Genomic DNA, 20,510 nt, shown 5'->3' on the forward strand with positions numbered 1-20,510 from the left:
GATGATTTCTTCTCTCCCTCAGGGTCCTCCGGGTGTTCCCGGACCACCAGGCCCCCCTGGGATGCCTGGACTGCAGGTAAAGAGGGAGAAGAGAAAGAGGAGTTTGGGAGGGGGCAGGGCAGCAGGGCGCATGCTCCGAGCTGGATCCCACGTGTGCTGCTCCCCTGTCCCAATGCATACACGTGTCATTTCTCGCTCCTTGTGCTCCTGCTTCTCAGAGTCGTGTGGAGGGCCCACTGGTCCCTGAGGGCAGGCTCTGTGTACTCCCAGCCCTTTTTCAAGGAGTGCCCTGTTGTGTGTAGCCAAGCTCAGGCCTTGGTCATCCGTCAGGAACCCAGAATCTGGGTCAGTTAACAATCCTTGACACGGGAACAGAGCTCACCATTTTGGAGCACATTCAATATTCATTTGTGCAACAAATATTTTTGCATACCCGCTATTTTCTTTCTTTTTTTTTTAAATACCCGCTATTTTCTAAGCACTGTTTTAGGTGCTGTTAAGATGGCAGTGGACAGAAAGAAAAACCCCTAGGAGCTTGCACTCTAGTAGGAGGGACAGAAAATAAACAAGAGAAATAAATAAAATACAGTGTGTTAGAAAGTGATTTGTGCTGCATGAAAGTTAAAGCAGGGAGTGTGGATAGAAAATGGGAAGAGCCCAGGGGAGATATTTGAGAACAAAGCTGAAAAGAAGGGGGCATTTGAATCAAGACTTAAAGGGAAACAAGGAAAAAAAGGGGGAAGAAAAAAGAAAAAGAGAAAGACTTGAAAGAAATGAGGAGTAGGCCTGTGAGGGAGAGGATTCCTGACAGACCATGCAGCATGTGCAAAGGCCCAGAGGTCGGAATGTGCCTGCCATTTCAGGGAATAGGAAGGAGGCCAGGGTGTGTGGTGAGAGCAGTAGGAGTTGAGATCTGAGTGGCATTGTGATTAGAGTGTGCGTTCACAGCCAGGCAGCCTGACTTTGATTCCCAGATCTTCTGTGTGTTAGCTTTGTGATGCTGGGTAAGTTACTTACCCTCTCTGTGTCTCAGTTACTTCATCTGTTAAGTGGAGATAAGTACAGCACCTACCTCATGGGGCTTTTGTGAGTATTAAGCATTAATGCATGCTAAATGTACAGAGCCCTGCCTAGCCCACAGTAAATAAATGCTCAGAAGGCATTAGCCATCATTATGGATGACAACTTCTGTTATGATTTTTACATCCATTCTCTCTCACTCACCTGAGCCTTACATCAGCTCCAACAGAAGGCAGTGTTAGCCTTAAGTCACAGCTGGGCAAACCGAGGCTCTGGGAGGTGAAGTATCTTGTCTGAGGTCATCAACTAGGAATTGGCGGCACTGGACTGGGGCTTCCCGCGCAGAGCATTTTCTAATGCTCTCTGCTGCCATGCAGGGCAGCTCCCCCATGTTTGCATGCCAGGCCACACTTCCCAGAGGCCCTGGGAGGCACAGACAGTGGCTTCTGTGTATCTGCCTCCCAGCTTCTGAAAGAGTGATTTTCACCTGAAGAGGCAGAGCAGAATCACATGGAAGCTTTTTACAAACTACTCCCCACAGCCCCAACAATTTTATATCCACCCCCGACCCAGGCAAAGAATCTGCTCTGGTGGGCCCCCATTGCTGATGGGAGCCTCTGTCGGGATCCCCATTCTCTCCGTATTGTCAGGAGCTCAGAACTAGAGCCAACTCTAGGTCCCCTACCGGCCAGCCACACCTTTACCAAGTGTCTTGGCTTCCGGCTGCAGTGCCAGGAGACGGGAATCAGTCTGCAGGGGGCTTGCCATTTGCTTGGGGAAGCGCGAGGGTCATTTCAAAGTGACCCACTGACAAGCGCATGCTGATGTCCTGTGAACCCTGCCAAGACATGCTGGGGGAACGTGGCAGAAAAGAGTGACTGCCACCGAGCCCGGTCCCAGGCACCAGAGTCCTCATCTGGTGTCAGTGCTGGAGACTAAGCCGAGGCTGCTGCTCGCGGGCACCTGCCCCTCATCTGGCAGTCTCTTTGCAGTCCTTTCAAGAAGGCGAGGGCCCAGCAGCTCCTCTCTGCAGGTGCAGGAACAGGCTCAGGATAGACAGCATCCAGAGCCTCAGAAATATAATCTCATGTAATCCCCGTCCACTTCTCAGAAGAGCAGCTGAGGCACAGATGTTTAAGAAATGTGCAGTTCTATAGCTAAGAATAGATGGTGCACAGGCACCGCTTCACTTCTACAGTAGGACAGGTGGGAGAACAGCTCTGGGAGGGCGGGAAAAGAAAATCACAGAGTATCAGGCTTGAACTAACACCCGGGAGCAGGAGAGTGGAGCAGGGGGTGACTGATCATTTAGGGGCATAATTATAATGAACACGGTCAAGGTGTTTTCCTTGTGCCAGGAGCTGTTCTAAGCGCTTTACCTTATTAACTCATTGAGGACGTGGAATGAGCAGGGCTGGGTGATGGCACGTGGGGTGCAGGAGGGGCTGGGGGAAGCTGACTCCAGGTCTGACTCAGGCCTGCTGCAGCCTGGCCTGAAATCAGGTGGGCTGCTGGGGGAGGTGGCATGTTCAGTTGCTGAGAGCTGGGACTTGAAGAGAGGCCAGCTCTTGGATCAGGCCAAGGAAATCCTGTGTGCAGTGAGCAGCGGTGCGTTCACTCAGCGCGCACTTAATGCACACCTCCTCCAGGCTGGGCACTGGGGATTTAAAACTGAGCATATTCCCTGCCTCCACGGAGTATTTAATACACTAATTGGCATTGTGAGTCTGTCCGGGGAATGGAGTCTGGCTGGCAGCATTTAACATGAGCATCCCTCGTGCCAGGCTCTGTACTAAGCACCATACAGCCATGATCTCCTTTAAGCCTTACCATAAACTCTCCCTGTTTCACAGAAAAGGAAACTGAGGCACAGAAATTTTTTCCCCCAAGTAACCTGCCAAAAGCTATACAGGTAGTCAGTCAGGATTTGCCCCTAGATGGGTCTTTCTGGCGTCCACCCTGCTGTGGGCATGAGTGTTCTGGGGACTGTCATTTGAGGAATGCTGCTGAGAGACTGGGTGAGAGAGGGGTTGGAACCAGGTACCACTTCCCTTCTACAGTAGAACGGGTAGGAGTATCTGAATCTCACCTCTGTGCCTTGCTCATCCTGTGACCTTTAGCAAGTTACATACCTCTCTGAGTTCTTCATCTTGTTTTTAAGGTGGAGCTAACAAACACCTCTCCAAGAAAACTGTGATGATTAAATGAGAAGATATATGAGAACGTAGTGAGAAAATATAGGAAAAGTACTTAGCAGAGAAAGAAACAGTCGTTATCTCCTATATAGAAGACCCTCTGCCCCTAACGTGTAGGGGAAGAACTCATTTGGACTGATTTTGGGGGTCACTCCTCTGGGCCTGTTCAGCTCCCTCTACAAACGGTCTGGAGGCTTTTGAGCTAAGAATAGACATCAGCCTTGTGCCAGTCAGGGCTCTCGGCGCTGCAGGATGATGGGGAGAGGCAGTAGGGATGCTGAGAATGAATCAGGGTGACCTGCAGGCCAGAGAGAGGTGTCCACTCACTAGTGTCTTTTCTTGGCTGCAGGGAGTGCCTGGGAACCATGGTTTGCCAGGACAGCCTGGATTAACTGCAGAGCTGGTAGGTATCCGCCAACTCTGTCCGGCACCTCCTGTGCTCTTCCCAGGGCTGACCTTGCCACACCAGCGCCCAGCTGCAGTGGGGCCCCTCTTCCTCTTCTGAGGCGGGGAGAAGCTTGGATGCCATGTGTGTGGCTTCCCAAGGCTCCACCCGGCGCCTTCAGTCTCTGCCCCCCTCCCCTCACCCGTCTGAGCCTTCATGTCTGTGTCTTGCAGGGATCCTTGCCCATTGAACAGCACCTCCTTAAGGTAAGAGAGTAAGAGAGGGGGAGTAGGCATTGGCAGGGGTTTCCCTAAGGGGATGATTGTAGTAAGCACTCAGCTGCGTGGCACCGCGCAGAGAGAGCTGCAGATGGAGCGGCTGGTGGGGGATGTGCGTGCCAGGCATCTGTCTATGAGGGATTAGCGCAGTGCCGGCTCAGAGCAGACCCTCAGTCAGTGTTTGCTGAATGAGTGTTTGAAGGAATCCTGCGAAGGTGCCTACGTGGCCATGGTGCTCTTGGCAATTGTAACCAGGACACCTGCACACAGCAGCAGCCAGTGAGGCCCTGCATCCACCCCCTGCCCCCCATCACCCTGGGGCAGGGCAGGAAGGGTGAAGGTGCACTTGTAGGGTTGTCAAGCAGGGACCTGTGAAGGTTATTACTATGATAAGACTGGATAGGAGCCCGGAAGAAGTCTTCAGCTGTCCTCTGGTCAATCTATAAAGAATCCAGGGAGGAGATGGGATTTAAGAGGCAATTCTAGCGGTGCAAGAAAGGGGACTTGGGGCCTGGTGGGAGAGTCAGCCTGTGCCAGGGTCTGTGCATAGCATCAAGGCCACACCCGAGGGCTGGCTTGCCTTCCCAAGCTGGGCAACCACGGGTGACACAGCCCTTCCTTGCTCATTCGCCTCTAGAAATGAGACCAGGAACCTTCTCTCCTCCGGCCCAGCATCCTTAGGGGCCCCTCCCACACCTTGGCCCCCAGATACCCCATCCTGGTCACCCCCTTCTAGCACTGGCTGGTCAGTGCCCTGGACCTCCCATGACTGCAGTGGTCCTGGTCAGGACAGAGCATGGGGACTGCCCATCCTGCCTCTGCTCTGAGGTCAGATTAACCTCCTGGCAACAGTTACAGGTTGGATCACAGCTGGGTTGTGGCAACAAATCCCAGCTCTCCCCAGGCTTCTGGCAAGCCAGGGTTCCCCAAGACCTGGCCCTGGAGGGTGATTGTGAGACTCCAAATGCAGGATTGGACGTTCTCTGTGCAACATTTCATCTGATGGCCTCTTAATCAAGTGCTCCATGGGGAGCCCCTCTACAGGAACTGAGTGTGATCTGGAGAAGGGGTCAGATGGTGCCCCAGGGGGTGCTGACCACCCCAGGCACCCACAGCCCAGAGGAAGCTGGGCCTGTGGACAGAGTGCCAGTTCTGCCCTCAAACAGACCAAGGCCCAATCCAGGGCCCCACTTACCTTAGACAGGTCCTGCTGTCTCTTTAAGCCTCATCTCCAGAATGCTTACAAGATGACCTGCCTCATTGCACTGTCAAGACTGAAGGTGATAATGGACTAAGGCCTGTTACCATGGCTGGCATCATGGGTGCTGAGTAAATGACAACCATTATCACTGGCCTTTGCTTTGAAGAGTGTCTAGGGGCCTGTGGACACCCGGCCAGGCTCCCAGGTCCTCTGAAATTCTAGTCTAGTTTTCGTGAGTAGGTTTCATTTTGCGGGGAAGAGGACTCAGCTTCCATCAAACTCTCAGAGATGTCTATAGCCCAAAGAGGTTAAAACCTCCAGGAAGATTCAGGCCCGGCAAACTGGGGCGCCTGTGACAGCTGGGATCTGCTGGGGAGTCAGGGGCAAGCCCCGTCCCAGAGGGTGTCCGCGAAGGGCCTGGCTCCTCCTGCAGCTGTTCCCTTTGGTGCCTTGGGCAGAGGAGCTGGTGTCTGGAGCTGGGCTTTTCAGTCTAAATCCTCGTGGCATGTCCTCACAGTGGGTGCAGGTTGCAGGAACAGCCGGGACAGATGGTCCCTCCGTGGGCCCCTCCGCCTCCTCTCACACTCCTGTCTGGGAAGTGGCTTTGGCTTGGCCCTACCAGAGCTTCTTCCTGGAGGAAACTCAAAGCCAGCTTTGGGTCCCCTGAGGATGCAGCAAAGCTGCAGCAGGGATGTGGCTGGGGAGGAAGAGAGCAGGTGGGTGGACAGCCAGCAGGGTGCCCCAGGCTGAGTTCCGAGTGGGGTCCCCCATCCAGCCCATCCTGGCCTTCTCTGCCCCAGGCCCCATTGCCTCCCATTTTTCTCATCAGAGCATCTGTGGGGACTGTGTCCAAAGGCAGAAGGCCCACCCTGTGGCTCTCCTAGAAAGTGGAGAGAAGGGAGACCAGGGCATCCCCGGCGTGCCAGGCCTCGACAGCTGTGCCCGGGTAGGAGGCTGGGCTCAGGGTGGCCTTGGTGCGGGGAGAGCTCCTGGCTGCCCCCGCTGACGGGGCCTCTGGCTGTCCTCCACAGTGCTTCATGGAGCGGGAGCGCCCAAGAGCTGAGGAGGCCCGGGTGAGTGGACCTCCGTCTTCTCTTCAGCTCCTGCCCTGCGACCCTGGGGCTGCTCACACCCTCACGCTGACCATCCCCATCCCGCTCTAGGGGGACAACAGCGAGGGAGACCCGGGCTGTGCAGGGAGCCCTGGCCTGCCTGGCCCTCCGGGACTGCCTGGCCAGAGAGGAGAAGAGGTAAGAGCAGGGCCCTCGCCCCAAGGCACTGGGTCTCCACTCAAGTGGCCCTCAGTTCCTAAGGGCAGTTTCATTCCTGCCAAATGTCCTCTTGGGCCCTCTCGTGGCTCCCTGTCTCTCTTGGGAGTCCTTCAGGGACCTTCAGGGCCTTTAGGTCACCCGGCGCACCTCACTGCTCTGGCTTCATCTGCTCTCCGGGCACACGGGCTTCCTCGCAGCTCTGCTCCCCCGGCCTCTCTTCCTCCCCACGCCTAGCTGCTTCCTCGGCCTGCGGCTCTTCTCCAGGGCCCGCTCCTTCACCCCTTCAGCCCTTTGCTCAAATATCACCTTCTCTGGGAGACACTGCCTGATCACTGTCTCTAAAATGGAACCCCCACACCAATCCTAGAACCCAGTCCCCCTTTCTGCCTCACACTTATCACGCTGAGACATACTGGGAACACGCCACGGATGTCTGCTGACGACTTGCCAGCCCCCGTTCTATTCCTTCTCCATCTCCCTCTCTCGAATGTAAGCACCATGAGGCAGGGAGTTTAATGTTCTGTTTATTGCTGTGTCCTCAGCACCTGGACTAGTGCCCGGTACTTAATAGCTGATTGATAAATGTTTGCCGGATGATTGAATGAACCGAATGAAAGGTTTAACGTCAGCGTTGACACCCTGCTCTGACGGCCTGCTGACTCTGGCTGTGGCGGGCTGGGTGGAGAGCTGCTGAGACGCCGGGGCGCTGTGGCATCTGGGCCTCTGCAGTGATTTCCCTTGGCTTCCTTTGCAGGGTCCACCTGGCATGAGGGGCTCCCCGGGTCCTCCAGGCCCTATTGTAAGTATCTGTGGTTTCCTGGCCCACCTGAGAGGCTCTCAAAGGGTTGTAAATCCCAGATACCATTCTGCTGCCTTGTCTCCAGGAAGCTGGGCAGGACAGAAAGAGGGAGCTTCCACTGCCTCTCCTTTCCCTTGTCAGAGCATCTGCAGGGACTGTGGCCTCCTGCCACCCAATCCCCCCCACCCCACCACCAAAACTGCTCCGCCCTGCTCTGCCTGTGGTCCTGCTTCGAGGAGGCCCTGGGGTGCATCCTGGTTTCCCCAGCCCCATCCCTGCTGTGTTTACCACAGTTGCTCACCATCTGGGCAGCCAGGAAAGCGCGCAGTGATCTTCAGACAGGGGCCAGGGGCTGAGATGGAGCTCTGTAGGGCCTTCTCTAGGACAAGCCTCCAAAGCCAGCCTAGGGGCGTCTACCCTGGAGTTCTCTGTGGTGCTGATATGACAGGACCATAGATGTGACTAGGAGAGCCTGGAGGAACTGTAAATGCTTTCTTTGGAGGAAAAACAAAAAAGGCTGGTGGGAGCCATCTTAGAACCAGGGAGCCCCTGACCTGGGGGCCCACGGAGGTCAGGCAGCAGGCATGACGGGCTTCTGCCCCGGCAAGGGGATTCGCTCAGACTCGGGAAGACTTGGGCAGGGCTGCTTGCCGCTGGGGGCTGTTTCCGTCTCTGCTGATGGCGGAGCCACTCTTCTGGAACCGAGGCGAGGAGCAGATGTCTTCTGGGCCAAGACTTGCGATGAGTCTCTTTTCCAGCTGCCTTGAAAATATTCCCATGACCTCCTCTCCCCGTGACCCTCCACTCCAGACTGTGTCCCAGGGTTAATGTGCTCGTGAGATGTGACCTGCCTGTTTCTCCCACCAGGGCCCCCCAGGTTTTCCTGGTGCTGTTGGCTCCCCCGGATTGCCTGTAAGAACTTAGCGCTGCTCGACCTCCCCTTCCCCCGCCAGCCAGGTCTCTGTGGCTTTTGCTTGTCTCCCTTCCTGTCTTGCCCTGGCCTCCCTCCTCCATGTTTGTCCTTGTCCCCCTGCAGGCTGGGTAGCTAACGACACGGGTTCCCTGAGGTCCCAGCAGCTTGGATGGCATCCCAGTCTCTGACTTCTTTCCATTTTCCCTTCTCCCTCTTCTCCTGCTTTCTCTCTCTCATCTTCTCTCTTCTCCCCCCTTCCGTTTCCCTTTTTCTCTCCCACAATCACACATCACTCCCCCTAAATCCTCCGGAGCTATTTTACCTTCTTATTTTAAGCTGGTGCCTCCAGGGGCCTCTCCATCCCTCCCTTCTCACTTCTGCCTCCTGTTTCTCCCACCTTTGGTGTTGACTGAAGATTTGCTGAAAGTAGTTCTTGGGGCCCTGCCAGGCACCTGGCACAGAGCCCGGCAGAGATGCCAAAGCTTTAGGGCTTCACACTGCAGGCTGGCACGGGTTCGCCACCCTGCTGCTTGGCAGGGCTGTCCAGAGGCACCCCAGGGCTTTCAAGGCGGCCATGCTTGCAACCTTTCCCATCATCCTTGAGGAAACTTCCTCCTCTTCCTTTCCTCTTCTTTGGCTCTGGTCCCAATTCTTCTCCAAGGCGGGGCATGTGATGCCAGCCAGTAGGGTTTCTGGGTGTCATGGGGCCCTGCCCCTCGGTGCCCAGTGTCTTGGCCGCCTCCTTCTGCCAGGTGTCGTTAATTGCTCTGCCTTCATCATCATCATAAGTATGTTTAAATCATCCCCATCCTCACTGTTGCTCCCTCCTGGGTCATGGAAACTAACCTCCTGTTTGTCAGATTTCGTGTTGCTGGGGCCTGGCTCCTCTCCTCCCAGGCCTGGTGATGGAGGCTCAGGGAGCAGGGCCCCTCCTTGTCACAGCTCCATCTGTCCCCACGTCCTCATCCTGGCCGGACCTTGTCTGTTTCTGCTTGCTTGGGTGAAGGGGCCATCTGTCCGTCTAGCCATCTGTCTTGTGTTGTGGAAAAGGTTTGGGCGCCGTCTCTTGAGGGTGTGAGGGAAAAGGGGCAGACAAGGCCCCTTAATGGTGTGGTGCATCTACAAAGGCCAGGGTGAGGAATGAGGGATGGGGGCTCTGGCCCTGATTGGAATGCATATCCCTTCTCACCTAAAAAGTGGCAAGGACTGCTCTGGAGGGAGCCTTCCCATGTCCCTCCCCTGCATCCCTAAAAGAAGGTGATTTTTGGCTGGGGCGGGGGGCTTGGACAGGTAAGTTTTGGGTATCAGGTGATACTTTTTGGTGGGGAGCATCACTCGGGGAACACCTCTCCTGACAGTCGCCCCTCAGGGGAGCACGTGTCACCCTCCTAAAAGGTGCACCCCAGACAGTGACCACAGGGCACACCAATGGCAGTCACCTGAGAGTGAGAGGTACCTTCTGAGAGTCACCCACCTGGGTGGGTATATCTCTGTGATGACCTGTCTTCGGGGATACTCCTGAGAGGCACCCATATATGGGAATTTATTCCTCTGATAGTTTGTTACCCTTCTGGGCACCCCCTCCTACAGTCACTCTGCTGGGGACACTACGGGGCCACCAGCAACCCTCCACCTTTGCCTGGAATGGGAACAGAGGGCTGCAGGACAGGGGGAAGGCGTCAGGGGCTGGGTGGGTTCTGCCCTCCCCTGCAGTTTCTCATGATTTTTCTCTCCAAGGGTCTTCAAGGAGAGCGAGGCCTCAGGGGCCTGACCGGAGAGAAGGGGGAACCGGTAAGGGAGGCAGCAGGGGATGGAGAGAGATGCAGGGCCCTGGGGAGACAGAGGATGGGCCCCCAGGAAAGCCTGCTGAGTGGAAAATGGGAGGTGGACTCATCCTTTTGAAACTCTTTGCCCTTCAGCCCTGATTCCCTCAGTCTTCACAACCCATCAGGGTCACAGGTGTGCCTCGACTCCCTATAAGGGGCAAACACCCCGATCCTGGGGGCTTTCTCTCTCCCATTCAGCATGCCCCTTCTACTTCGCCCACCCCGGTCCTCATCATCCCCTGCCCTGGTCCTCCTCCTCTGGCTCAGCTCCCAGGGTCCAGGCCTGTAGTGGCAGTCATGACCAAGGGAAGCTGGGCCTGGGGGAAGTGGCCCAAGGTGGTGGCTGTACTGGGGCAGGCGGGCACCTGCTCCAGATGGTCTGGCCTTGGCTGCCCTCATGCCCAGGGAGGGGGACGGAAGTGTTGGGGGGGCTGGTCCATTATGTCTCCCTTTCTCTGCAGGGTCCTCCAGGGCAACCTGGCTACCCAGGTGCCATGGGCCCCCCGGGACTGCCTGTGAGTAAGGGGACCTTGGGTCTGAGGGTACCAGAACCATGGGGGTGGTATCAGCACAGGCTCAGGCTTGGGCATCCTCAATGGGCTCCCTCCTTTGCAAGCATTTCAGCAGGCGTCTCTGCCAGGCTGTCTGTACAGAGTCCCCACCATCATAAGCCCACTTGGTAGTGGAGCCTGGCCTACTTCTCTGCTTTGAGGGGCTCACTGTAGTCACTGTTCATCAAGGGCCAGACTCTCAGAGTACCCTGAGCAGCCCAGACTTGGGAGTAGACTGGGATCTGCCTCCTGGGGGGGCAGAGAAGAGTTGAGGAGACAGTGCAGAGGCGCCTGTTAGGTCGACATGACCCCCCCTTCCACTGAATGGCTTGGAGGCCGATGCCCACCCCTTGGTCCCCCACCCCCAGCTCCCACGGTCGTCCTGGGCGCCATCTGCTTCTAAGCGCCAGTCTGTGTACCAGCTGCAGCCTCCACCCCTCACGTCAGCGCCTTGCCACCTCCCCACAGGGCTAATTCACGCTCTCTTTGCTGCTTGTCAGGGCCTCAAGGGGGAGCGCGGCCACTTGGGTTCCCCGGGAGAGAAGGGAGAATCGGTGAGTGCAGCTCCCTCCGCGGGGGCGGGAGGAAGGGCTTCAAATGACTGGTCCCTGCCCACCGCCTCCGCCTCCGCCTCCGCCTCCGCCTCCCTTGGAGAGCTTCCCAGCCGCAAGCGAAGGGGGAGACATGACCCCGACTTCCCGGCCCCCCTGAGCCGCTCCAGCTGCATCTCAAGCAGGCAGTGCTGCTGCCGGCTGGCTGCTGTGGGAGCGGGGCAGAAGGAAGCCGCGGGGAGAATCCTGGAGAAGGCAGAGGGGGGCCAGAGTCACCTGGAGGAGGACACCTCAACCCTCCATGGCTGTAGGCCTGAGTGCCAGACCCAGGACTCTGGACTCTACTGGGCTTCCTGACCCCTGCAGCCCAGAGCCATGCCTCACAAAACAAATGTGCCAGGCCCATGCTGAGCACCGGAGATGGGATGGTCATCAGATGAGGACACTGAGGCTCATGAAGTGACATGGCTCACCCAGGGTCATGCAGCTAGTTAATGAGTTAGGGCAGAGCCTGGACTTGAACCCAAGTTTGTCTGTGACAGACCTCCCAAACCTTTGTTTTACCTTCTCTCTTACACAAGCCAACGAGGCCTCCTGGGAGGGAGCAAGCCAAGCCCTACGGTGCAGTTATTCAGTAATAGCTCTTTCTCATGGGCCTTCTGGGTGCCAGGCTCTGTTCTGACGGTGCCTTGGTGGATAAAACAGGCCGTTGTGCCCCTAACCCTCATGGAGCTCACATTCTAGTGGGACAGGCAGTTAACAGATGAATAAACAGATACGTATAAATTATAAGAGATAGGACCAGCGGAGAAAATCAAGCAGGGTAAGAAACTGGAGCCATGAACAGGATGCATTAGAGAGGGAGGCCTCTGAAGAGGTGGTGTCTGAGCTGAGCCCTGAATGGAATTTCCAGGGTGGGAGTCAGGGGAGGACACATAGTTCTCTGTGCTGGGGAATCCCAGAGGGAGAGGCCGTGGGTGGGGACACCTCAGGAACAGATTCGAACCATCTAATGATTTGGTAAAGTTTCATCAGGCCTAGAAAGGCTGGGGGAATGGTGGACACTCTAGCTAGGGAGGTAGAGGGGACAGTCGTGCAAAGGCCCAGGGGTCTGGATGTATAGAGTTCAGGGAACCGCAGTCTGGCCAAGCAAGACAGAAGATGAGAAAGGGGAGAGGAAAAAAGAAAGAAAGGGGAGAGGGAAGTGAAGCAGGAAAGGGTGGTTCATATCAGATCACAGGATGCCTCAAAACCCAGCATGGGTGGAAAGTGTGTTTCATTCAGCTGACAGTGGGGAGCCATGGAAGATTTTGGAGCAAAAAAGTATTATAATCAGAGCTGTGTTGAAGAAGAGAAGATGGCAGCCAGTTGCTGGCTGGATTGGAGAGTCAAGAGGTGGCAGGACTAGTTAAGAGGCTGGTTCAGTAGCTCAGGCAAGAGAAGGGAAGCCTGAACAGACCAGGGAGAGGAGTCCCAGGGCTCAGAGGGCCTCCCACCACATCCCCTGCCTCTGCTCTGCACCCTGTCCCCTGCCCCATCCCCTGATCTCCCACCTCCCCCAGTCACAGTGACATATTCTGCTCCTTTGTGTCACCAGGGCCCACCTGGTTCTGAAGGCCTCCCAGGGCCCCCAGGCCCAGCGGTGAGTGAGGAAGGGGACAGGGAGATTTGGATGTGGGGATCCCTGGTCCTGCCCTAGGATCTTAGGGCAGGAAGACTGGGTTCCAGATGCATTGCTTTCTGTGGTGACAGGGTCCCCGAGGAGAGCGAGGACCCCAAGGGAACGTTGGTGAGAAAGGCGACCAGGTGAGTGGTGACGGGAACTTGGCTGGGTTTCCTGACCACGGTGGATGGCTGGGGGGAGGCAGGGAAGGGGCTGGGTCCTCTCCCTGTTGGTCACCCTCATATATGGAGGATGACCAGCTCAAGCCTCCCAGCCCCCACCCATCCTTGACTGTAACCTCCCACCTCATGCCCAGAGCCCCACTGCCAGCCATCTTGGGCAGAGTGAAGGACAAGTCCCCATGACTTGAAGCAGCCTCACCTTGTCACTCTTTCCACCTGGGCAGCCAGGTGGCACAGCAGACTGTCCCTTCCTTTCTTCCCTTAGGGATTTCAAGGCCAGCCAGGCTTTCCAGGCCCACCGGTGAGTGAGTACACGAAGCCAGCTCTGTCCAATGTCATCCCATCTGAGAGGGGCAGGCCTGGCCAGGGCGAGGGTGGGCCTGGGCACGGGAGGAACGGCCTGGGTGGCCAGGCCTGATTCCAGGAGCCAGGACCTGGAGAGCAGGGCCTCCTGGGTGGGCCCCAGCCACGCAGCCCAGCCAGATGAACTGCCCCTGGGTGGTGTTTCTAGGAAGTCAAAATGCATCACATTAACAGCGGTGAAGCACACCCAGGAGAAGGAAGGAAGGGGAGCTCCTTTCCAGCCCCACTTTCATTCCTGCCTGCTCCTTTGTTGACATAGGGTCCCCCTGGATTCCCAGGCAAAGCTGGACCACCTGGCCCACCTGGCCCCCAAGCGGAGAAGGTGAGCAGGACCCCAGTCGGCTACCGTCACAGATCTGAGCCACGGAACTCCTATGCCCCTGCCCCTTGGCCAGCATCAGTCCCTCCAAAATTCAAGGACCAACTCAGTTACATCAAGGGTGGGAAAAGAGACCTCTAGGATGTGCCCAGCAACTGCTGTAGGGCAGCAGGGCCAGGGTAGACCAGTGGACCCCTCCAGCTGACAGCTGGGCTCAGGATGCCTCCTGGCTTCTGTGCCACCGAGGTCCCCACCTGATGGAGAGGGTGGGTGGGGAGGAAGCAGAGGGGTGTAGTGAGAGGTGGCTGACTAGAATGCCCCAGGTCAGCCCGGGCCAGCTTCACCTCCTCAAGGGGAGGGTGAGGAGTTGAGGGAAGCACATCCGAGACTGGGAAGCCCAGGCCCTACAGCAGGAGGAACTCTGGGCATTTGCCTTCTGGGTCTGATGACAGCCGGAAAGGGAGGGACCTCCTGGGCGGCCATACTCATGTTGTCCCCAAGGGCCAAAGAGGGCAGGTGTGGCCTGTGACCTGGAGGCCAGGGTGGGAAGAGCAGCAGCCTGGGGAGCCCCCACACCTGGGTTTGGCTTGATAAACTCTGGGGCCTCACTCTTCCTTGGTCTGGGGACATCCTGATCTCAGCCCATCCTCCAGGCTCTCCAGATGCGACTGGTGGGTAGTATAGTGAGGACCCAGATTGACTTCTATACTTGAGGTGCGAGGATCATGGCCCAGAGGGAAGGGCAGGAGGTCTGCAGCCTCATGGGGAGCCGCCTTTCCTCTGAAAGCTGGAAAGGATCTAGCTTTTCACTGTCCAGATGAGGAAATGAGGCCCAGAGAGTCTGGGGTCATCCCAGGGGTGCACAGCAAGACAACGACAGAGCTGAGACTTCCCTCCCAGCTCAGGAGAACCCCCACACCCCTCTCTGCCTCCGCAGAGCCAGTGCCCATCAGTCATGGTTGAGGCAGTGGTGGGTGCCACTTCCCTTTCATTCTCTGTGGGGCACCTGGGTGGTGGCCCCTGCCAGAGCCCTCTGTGCTGGCTCTATACCCCAGTGCTGCCTGCTCTCCTTAGGCCGGTCATTGCAGAGAATCCCAAACCTCTGGCCAGTGGTTCTCCATCCCAACTCCCTGTGGGATTGCCATTTCCTGGACCTGTGCTGACCCCTCCTGGTTGCTGGTGACATTGCAATGCCAACCAGAGCTCTTCCCCCACCCCTACTCTGTGGGATCTCTAGCTGGATTCCCTTCCTCTTGGCAACCCCTACAGCCACTGCTCCAGGACAGCCACCCTCTCTCCCCGCTGGGAGACTGCCGCAGCCTTCCCCCACTAAGCTACCTAGCTCCCCATACCTTTTCTGATAAACATCCTAGTTTACGCATTTGCTCTCATCACTCCTCTGCTTTGAACCATCAATAGCTCCCCAGTGCCTATAGTAGTGCTTTCAGACTTTATTTTGTAATCTCCAAATCTGTCACACAAAACCCCATGTGAACTCTCAATCTATAAAACAGATACAGGTAGGGCTGCTCTGGCTAAGACAAGGGTAGGGGTCATCTGGGCTTCCCTTTTGTGGCCCCAGCTCCAGGCACCTCCAGGAACCCCCAGGCCCTGAGAAGTACAGTTTGAAAACCACTGGTCTGTTTAATAAAGTCTAGCTCAGTGTTCAGGGCCCTCCCCATCCAACTCCTCCAGACTCCCCTCGCAGGCCACCCATCATGCGGGCCCCTGAGACAGCTGGGCGAGGCCAGGCATGTGACCCCTTTCACATCTTCATCCTTCTCCGAAGTCCTCTCCGGCATGCCCTTTTCTCCTTCTCCACCTGCCCAGATCCCAGACATCCTTCAGAGTCTAGCACCAGCAGACTCTTCTGTGACACTTTCCCTGACCCCTGCCTGACCAGAGTGAGCTGCTCCCTCTTCTGAAAGCCCATTGCCCCTTATTCACACAGAGCACATGGACTGTTGCATCCCCCTGTGAGCTCCTCAAGAACAGGGCCGCCCTTTCTCTATCTGGGGAATCAGAGGCTCTGTAGTGCTGGGCACCTTGTTGGGATCAATGTGAATTGAACATGTGCCTTCAGTTCAGCCCATGGTACTAAGCCCCTACCATGCCAACCCTGAGGACGATGCTGGACTGAGTAGGCTCTGTCCCTTCTTCATGGAGCTGCACGGAGAGGGGGATGCTTTGCGGATGAAGACAAATCCGCTTGCAGGAGTGGTATGTGGGATATAACCAGTTAGGCCAGAACTGAACTGGGGTTAGAAGCCAGCTGTCCTGACTTCCAGTAGTCACCACTGCCCATGGCCCAGGGTCCTATCTCCTGCTGGTGCGTGTGTAGGGGAGGGGGGCAAGGCCCTACTGACTTTGTTGGGGGCTCATTTCCAGGGCAGTGAAGGGATGCGAGGTCCATCAGGCCTGCCTGGTCCCCCTGGGCCACCAGGATCTCCCGGGATTCAGGTGAGTGTGTGCCCTCTTAGCCTGGCAGGTGTATGGTGTAGTGTGGTGTGTGTGTGTTAGGGGTGGGAGTTGGGTGAGGGATGGAGAGGGTGGAGGTGCTGGGTCAGGCCACCCACCTCCAAGGGCTCCAGCACAGGCACGCAGAAATGCCTCTATCCCACTTCCAGGGCCCGGCTGGTCTGGATGGTCTGGACGGGAAGGACGGCAAGCCTGGCTTGAGGGTGAGACCATGGGCCCGGGAGGGCACCCAATCATTCTCTAAGAGTCAAAGAGAACCCTGATGAAAAGAATGGAATCTCACCCCCATGCCTCTTTTGAGGGGTGCTCCCACCTTCCCTTGGTCTGCCCCTTGCCACACCCCACTTCTCTGATGGCACCAGGGCCCCTTGGTTTCTCTGTTCTCCTTGTGGCCTTAGACAGGTTGGATGTGCTGGGTCTCACCAAAGGCAGGCACTGAAGGGAAAAAATTTATACCCAGAAAATCAACTAAAGAAGCTAGGCTGGCTGTCAGTGTAGGCTGCAGACCTGGAAGGACTAGAGCAGCCCTGGCTCCTTGGGTCTGGTTTTGCTGGGAAATCTGAAAGGGAGGGGCCATGGCAAAGGGCAAAGCATCAAGGTCAATGCCCTTCTGTACCCCAAAGAAGGAAAACTGAGGTTCAGAAAGGGGCCGGGATGCACTCGGGGTCCACAGCCAGTGAGAGGCTGAGCCTGGCTTGGAGCCTGGCTTCCCCGTGCCCCACATGACAGTCCCTCCAGCCTAGGATGGCTGGGGGAGGGGCTGGAGAAAGGGGGAGACAGTGGTGAATGAGTGGGTACAGACTGGACAAAGCTTCTGTCTCAGTGCCCCACCTCTTTCCCTAGGGGGACCCCGGTCCTGCTGGCCCCCCTGGACTCATGGGACCCCCGGTAAGTTGAGCTGCAAGAAGGAGCTGCCGTGCTGGGTGGGGCAGCTCCAGTCCACATCCTCTGTGGAGTGCAGTATGACTTTGGATGGGTTTGATTTATTTAACCTGAGGAAGGAGGAATGGGAAGCAGCCTCTGCTTGAGGCGAGAGACGTGGTACCTCCTGCTTTTTCTTCCAGGGCTTCAAAGGCAAAACCGGACATCCCGGCCTTCCAGGACCGAAGGTAGGGATTTGGTGACTTGTGCTAACCAGGTTTTCTCCGCTCTTCTCAAGGCCTGACCCAGGCGGATGTAGCAGCCTAGCTGGGTCGATGTGCCATCTGACCCTTGGCAGAGATGCCAGCCCAGCATCAGGCATTCTGAGGCCACCGGTGCCTGGCAGACTGGGTCAGGGTTTTGCCGTCCACCAGCCTGAGGGCATCCAGGGGCCACTGGCCAGAGTCGGGCCTCTGATGTGGACCCCTCTGATGTGGGGTCAGCTTGGGGTGGGGGGAGCCAAATGGAGGTCTGGTGAGCCTCAGTTGCCCCTCTGTCCTCCAGGGTGACTGTGGAAAGCCAGGTCCCCCAGGCAGCAGTGGCCGGCCCGGAGCAGAGGTAAGGGACTGGGGTCTATGCGTGCTGCCTTTAGACAGCCGTTGGGTTCTGCTGAGTCTGGGATGCGGCGACTTCCTCGCGGTGGCAAATTGGCTGCCTCCTCTCCTTGGCCTTATGGGGGAGGTTTTGCCCAACACTGCACATCTTGACCTCCCTCCTCTTAAGGCTTGTAACTGGTTCCTCTCCCTGTGGGATACTGGGTCTCTAACCTCAAAGGCAGGGACTCGCTGCCTTCCCTGGGCTTTGCTTTCTCCCTCCAGCCATGCTCATGGGAGTGCTGGTCTTCCAGCCCCAGAAGTCTTCGGCCTGGGGGTCGGGGCTCAGCGCGGCTCCTCTGACCACTGGAGTCCCACCTGCTCTGCTCAGCCCTCTCCTACCTATCAGTCCGTGTGTGTAAGTCTGTTCCTGTGTTGTTTCTTTCTTTTCCTGGCTGCTGCAGGGTGAGCCTGGTGCCATGGGACCCCAGGGAAGACCCGGCCCTCCTGGCCATGTTGTGAGTCAAACTGTTTTTATCTCTGCCTCTGTGAGAGTTAGGATTGCTTTGGGCTGGGTGGGTGGTGATGGGCAAGCTGACGATGACCCGGCAGAACCCACCATGGGAGCAGCTCCAGCCGTGTGGAGCGATAAGGGGCTCTGGGCTCACCCAGTGCAGCGGTTCCCTGGCTTTTCATCATTTCCTTATTTTCTGGGCACATTCGAGTTTGCTTATCAAACAGAGATCATTCAGTTATTCAACAGATAATTATTGAGCACCTGCTCCCTGCCAGGCAGTGCTCCAAGCCCTGGGCTATAGCAATGAGTGAAGTAGACAAGGTCCCCTGATCCCTGAGCTTCCATACAGGCACAACAAACAAAGAAATGAATGCAGAAGGATCAGGCAGTGGTGTGGTGTCATAGTGAGGGGGTGCAAGGTGACTTTACTGGAGCAGTGGCCTTTGAGCAGAGGCCTGAATGATGAGAAGGAGCTGTGTCGGGCAGTCTAGGGGAAGAGCACCCAGGAAGGGGTGCAGCCGATGCAAGGAGCCTAAGGCAGGGAGGGCTGGGTGTGTTTGTGGCGCTGCAGAGTTAAGGTGGCTGGAGTGGAGTTTGAGGAGGGTGTGAGTGGGAAGGGGAAACTTGAGCTTAGAGAGGACGGGAGGCAGATGGGAGACCTCGGGGGCATGGTCAGGAGGAGAAGGGCACAAGGACAGAGGCAGAGACATCAGTGGAGGGGTGGTGGTGGTGGAGCGAGGTGGCGACGACGAGAGTTCTGGTGAGTGTTTGGAGGCGGAGGACTTGCTAATGACCTGGATGGAGAGGGGGGCTGGGCAGTAGAAGGAGGGGAGTCAAGGATGACTCCTGGTTGGCTTGGGCAGCTGGGTGAGTGGGTGGTGTGTTTACTGAGAAAGGGTGACTTGGAGAGGATTTTTATTAAGCAATAATGGCTTTCTCGTCTACTTACTCATCGGTAACACAGATGACTGCCAATGCGCGCTTTTGATCAGTGTGACGGCGCCGAGCTGGTGGGGTTCCAGAGAAAAGGGAATACACTGGTGTGTTATTACAGCTCTATTGAGGCTGGCAGTACACTTCCAGAAAGCTTTTGGAAATGCTAAAAATAGTTCAGGACTGAAAAAGGAACTCTTGAGTCCTCATCACTATTTTTATGGATCTCAAGGTGTCCAGAGACCCTGGCATGGGGACCCCAGGTCTAGACCTGTCCTCCTCCCGTTACAAATGAAAGATGGAGTGACAGACTCTGAATTGTGTCCACACTGGAGACTCGCTAGGGGCATGGAGGGTGCAGGATTCCTCTTCTCACCTCTGTCCATCCAACCCAGCCCCCTGCTGTGTGCCAGTCCCAGTGCTGGACATTCCTGCCCTAGGAGGCTTGAGTTCTGGAGCTGTGCCTCCAGAACTTTCCATCTGGGAGTGTGGAGGAAGTGCTCCGAGAGAGGCCTGTGTGCCCAGGGAGGTGATTTGAGTGGGGATGTGGAGAGATGGGGCAGGCAGGAGCACTCATGTGCGTTTGAGTCTCATTGCCCTCCGGACGTGGGCAAGTGGCAGGAGACCAGGGAGCCTGGAGCTTAGCCTCGTGTGTGGATGTTGGGGTTGGTGCTGAGCCCCTGCCCCTCACCCGCTGCTGCACCAGAGGACAACTCCTGGCCTTTGCCCCTCCCACAGAATAGAAGGAAGGTGGGGGTTGCTCAGAAGACATCCAGGCCCACGTAGCATGTAGTTTACTCCCTCTGCTCTTGGCTCTGGCTCCCAGAGCATCCCCTCAGTGCGGCCCCACTTGTACCACTCGGAGTGCAGCGGGTGTGAGCGTCCTGTGCGGTCCGGGACCCCCAGGCCCCAGCTCTGGCACAGATCTGCTGGCAGAAGCTCAAATGCAAGAGCAGAAGAAAGGAGGGTTCAGGGAAGAGGATGGAGCTGCCATAATAAGTTTAGGGCCTGTTCCTGCAGTGGGGCCCTGGTACCTCCCGGGGCCTTATTACTGGAGCCTCTTTCCATCCCACTGACTTCATCTCTCTTTAGGGGCCGCCGGGGCCTCCAGGCCAGCCAGGCCCAGCTGGGATCTCTGCAGTGGTGAGTGACATGCTGCCCTCATCCCTCCCTCCCAGCAGTTTGGCCCAGCTCTGCTGTGGGCTCCTTGCAGTGTGTCCCTATCCCCCCTTCCTTCCCTGGCATCAGCCTCTCCTGCCTTCAGAGATCTCCCTAACTGGCCTGTGGTGAAGGCTTCTGGAGAGGGCTGGGAGGTCATCCCAGGTTCTTTTCCCAAGTTCAGGCAGCGGCACCTCCCCCTGTGGGGCCTGGGGTTGGGGGACATGGTCCCTGGAACACAATGTCTGCCTGTGGCTGTGTGGGGTTTACCCTTCCCTCTCAGCATTCCCTTCCTTTTCTATAGGGCCTGAAAGGAGACCGGGGAGCCCCTGGAGAGAGGGGCCTTTTAGGTCTTCCAGGCCAGCCTGGCACCCCTGGACACCCTGGCCCTCCGGTAAGACCCCACATCTTATGGCACAGCCCCCGGGGAAAGGGCCAGGGGACTTGGCCAGT

The 20,510-nt window shown here is 56.9% G+C and overlaps 1 protein-coding gene across 5 annotated transcripts in view; it reads left to right on the forward strand.

Moving 5' to 3' along the window:
- The window catches only part of COL16A1 (collagen type XVI alpha 1 chain), a 50,910-nt gene that overhangs the window by 24,536 nt on the left and 5,864 nt on the right, over positions 1-20,510 (forward strand). For all 5 annotated transcript variants that reach the window (XM_064493823.1, XM_031464580.2, XM_064493825.1 and 2 more), the window contains 23 exons: positions 23-76; positions 3,565-3,618; positions 3,834-3,866; positions 5,909-6,025; positions 6,111-6,152; positions 6,243-6,329; positions 7,105-7,149; positions 8,017-8,061; positions 9,800-9,853; positions 10,350-10,403; positions 10,940-10,993; positions 12,588-12,632; positions 12,743-12,796; positions 13,101-13,136; positions 13,458-13,520; positions 15,906-15,977; positions 16,145-16,198; positions 16,839-16,883; positions 17,060-17,104; positions 17,421-17,474; positions 17,914-17,967; positions 19,992-20,042; positions 20,362-20,451. In XM_064493823.1, the coding sequence (XP_064349893.1) occupies positions 23-76; positions 3,565-3,618; positions 3,834-3,866; positions 5,909-6,025; positions 6,111-6,152; positions 6,243-6,329; positions 7,105-7,149; positions 8,017-8,061; positions 9,800-9,853; positions 10,350-10,403; positions 10,940-10,993; positions 12,588-12,632; positions 12,743-12,796; positions 13,101-13,136; positions 13,458-13,520; positions 15,906-15,977; positions 16,145-16,198; positions 16,839-16,883; positions 17,060-17,104; positions 17,421-17,474; positions 17,914-17,967; positions 19,992-20,042; positions 20,362-20,451 (1,302 nt within the window). The remainder of the gene's footprint in view (positions 1-22; positions 77-3,564; positions 3,619-3,833; positions 3,867-5,908; positions 6,026-6,110; positions 6,153-6,242; positions 6,330-7,104; positions 7,150-8,016; positions 8,062-9,799; positions 9,854-10,349; positions 10,404-10,939; positions 10,994-12,587; positions 12,633-12,742; positions 12,797-13,100; positions 13,137-13,457; positions 13,521-15,905; positions 15,978-16,144; positions 16,199-16,838; positions 16,884-17,059; positions 17,105-17,420; positions 17,475-17,913; positions 17,968-19,991; positions 20,043-20,361; positions 20,452-20,510) is intronic.

The sequence above is a fragment of the Camelus dromedarius genome, chromosome 14 (genome assembly GCF_036321535.1).
Source record: "Camelus dromedarius isolate mCamDro1 chromosome 14, mCamDro1.pat, whole genome shotgun sequence".
Lineage (NCBI taxonomy): Eukaryota > Metazoa > Chordata > Mammalia > Artiodactyla > Camelidae > Camelus > Camelus dromedarius.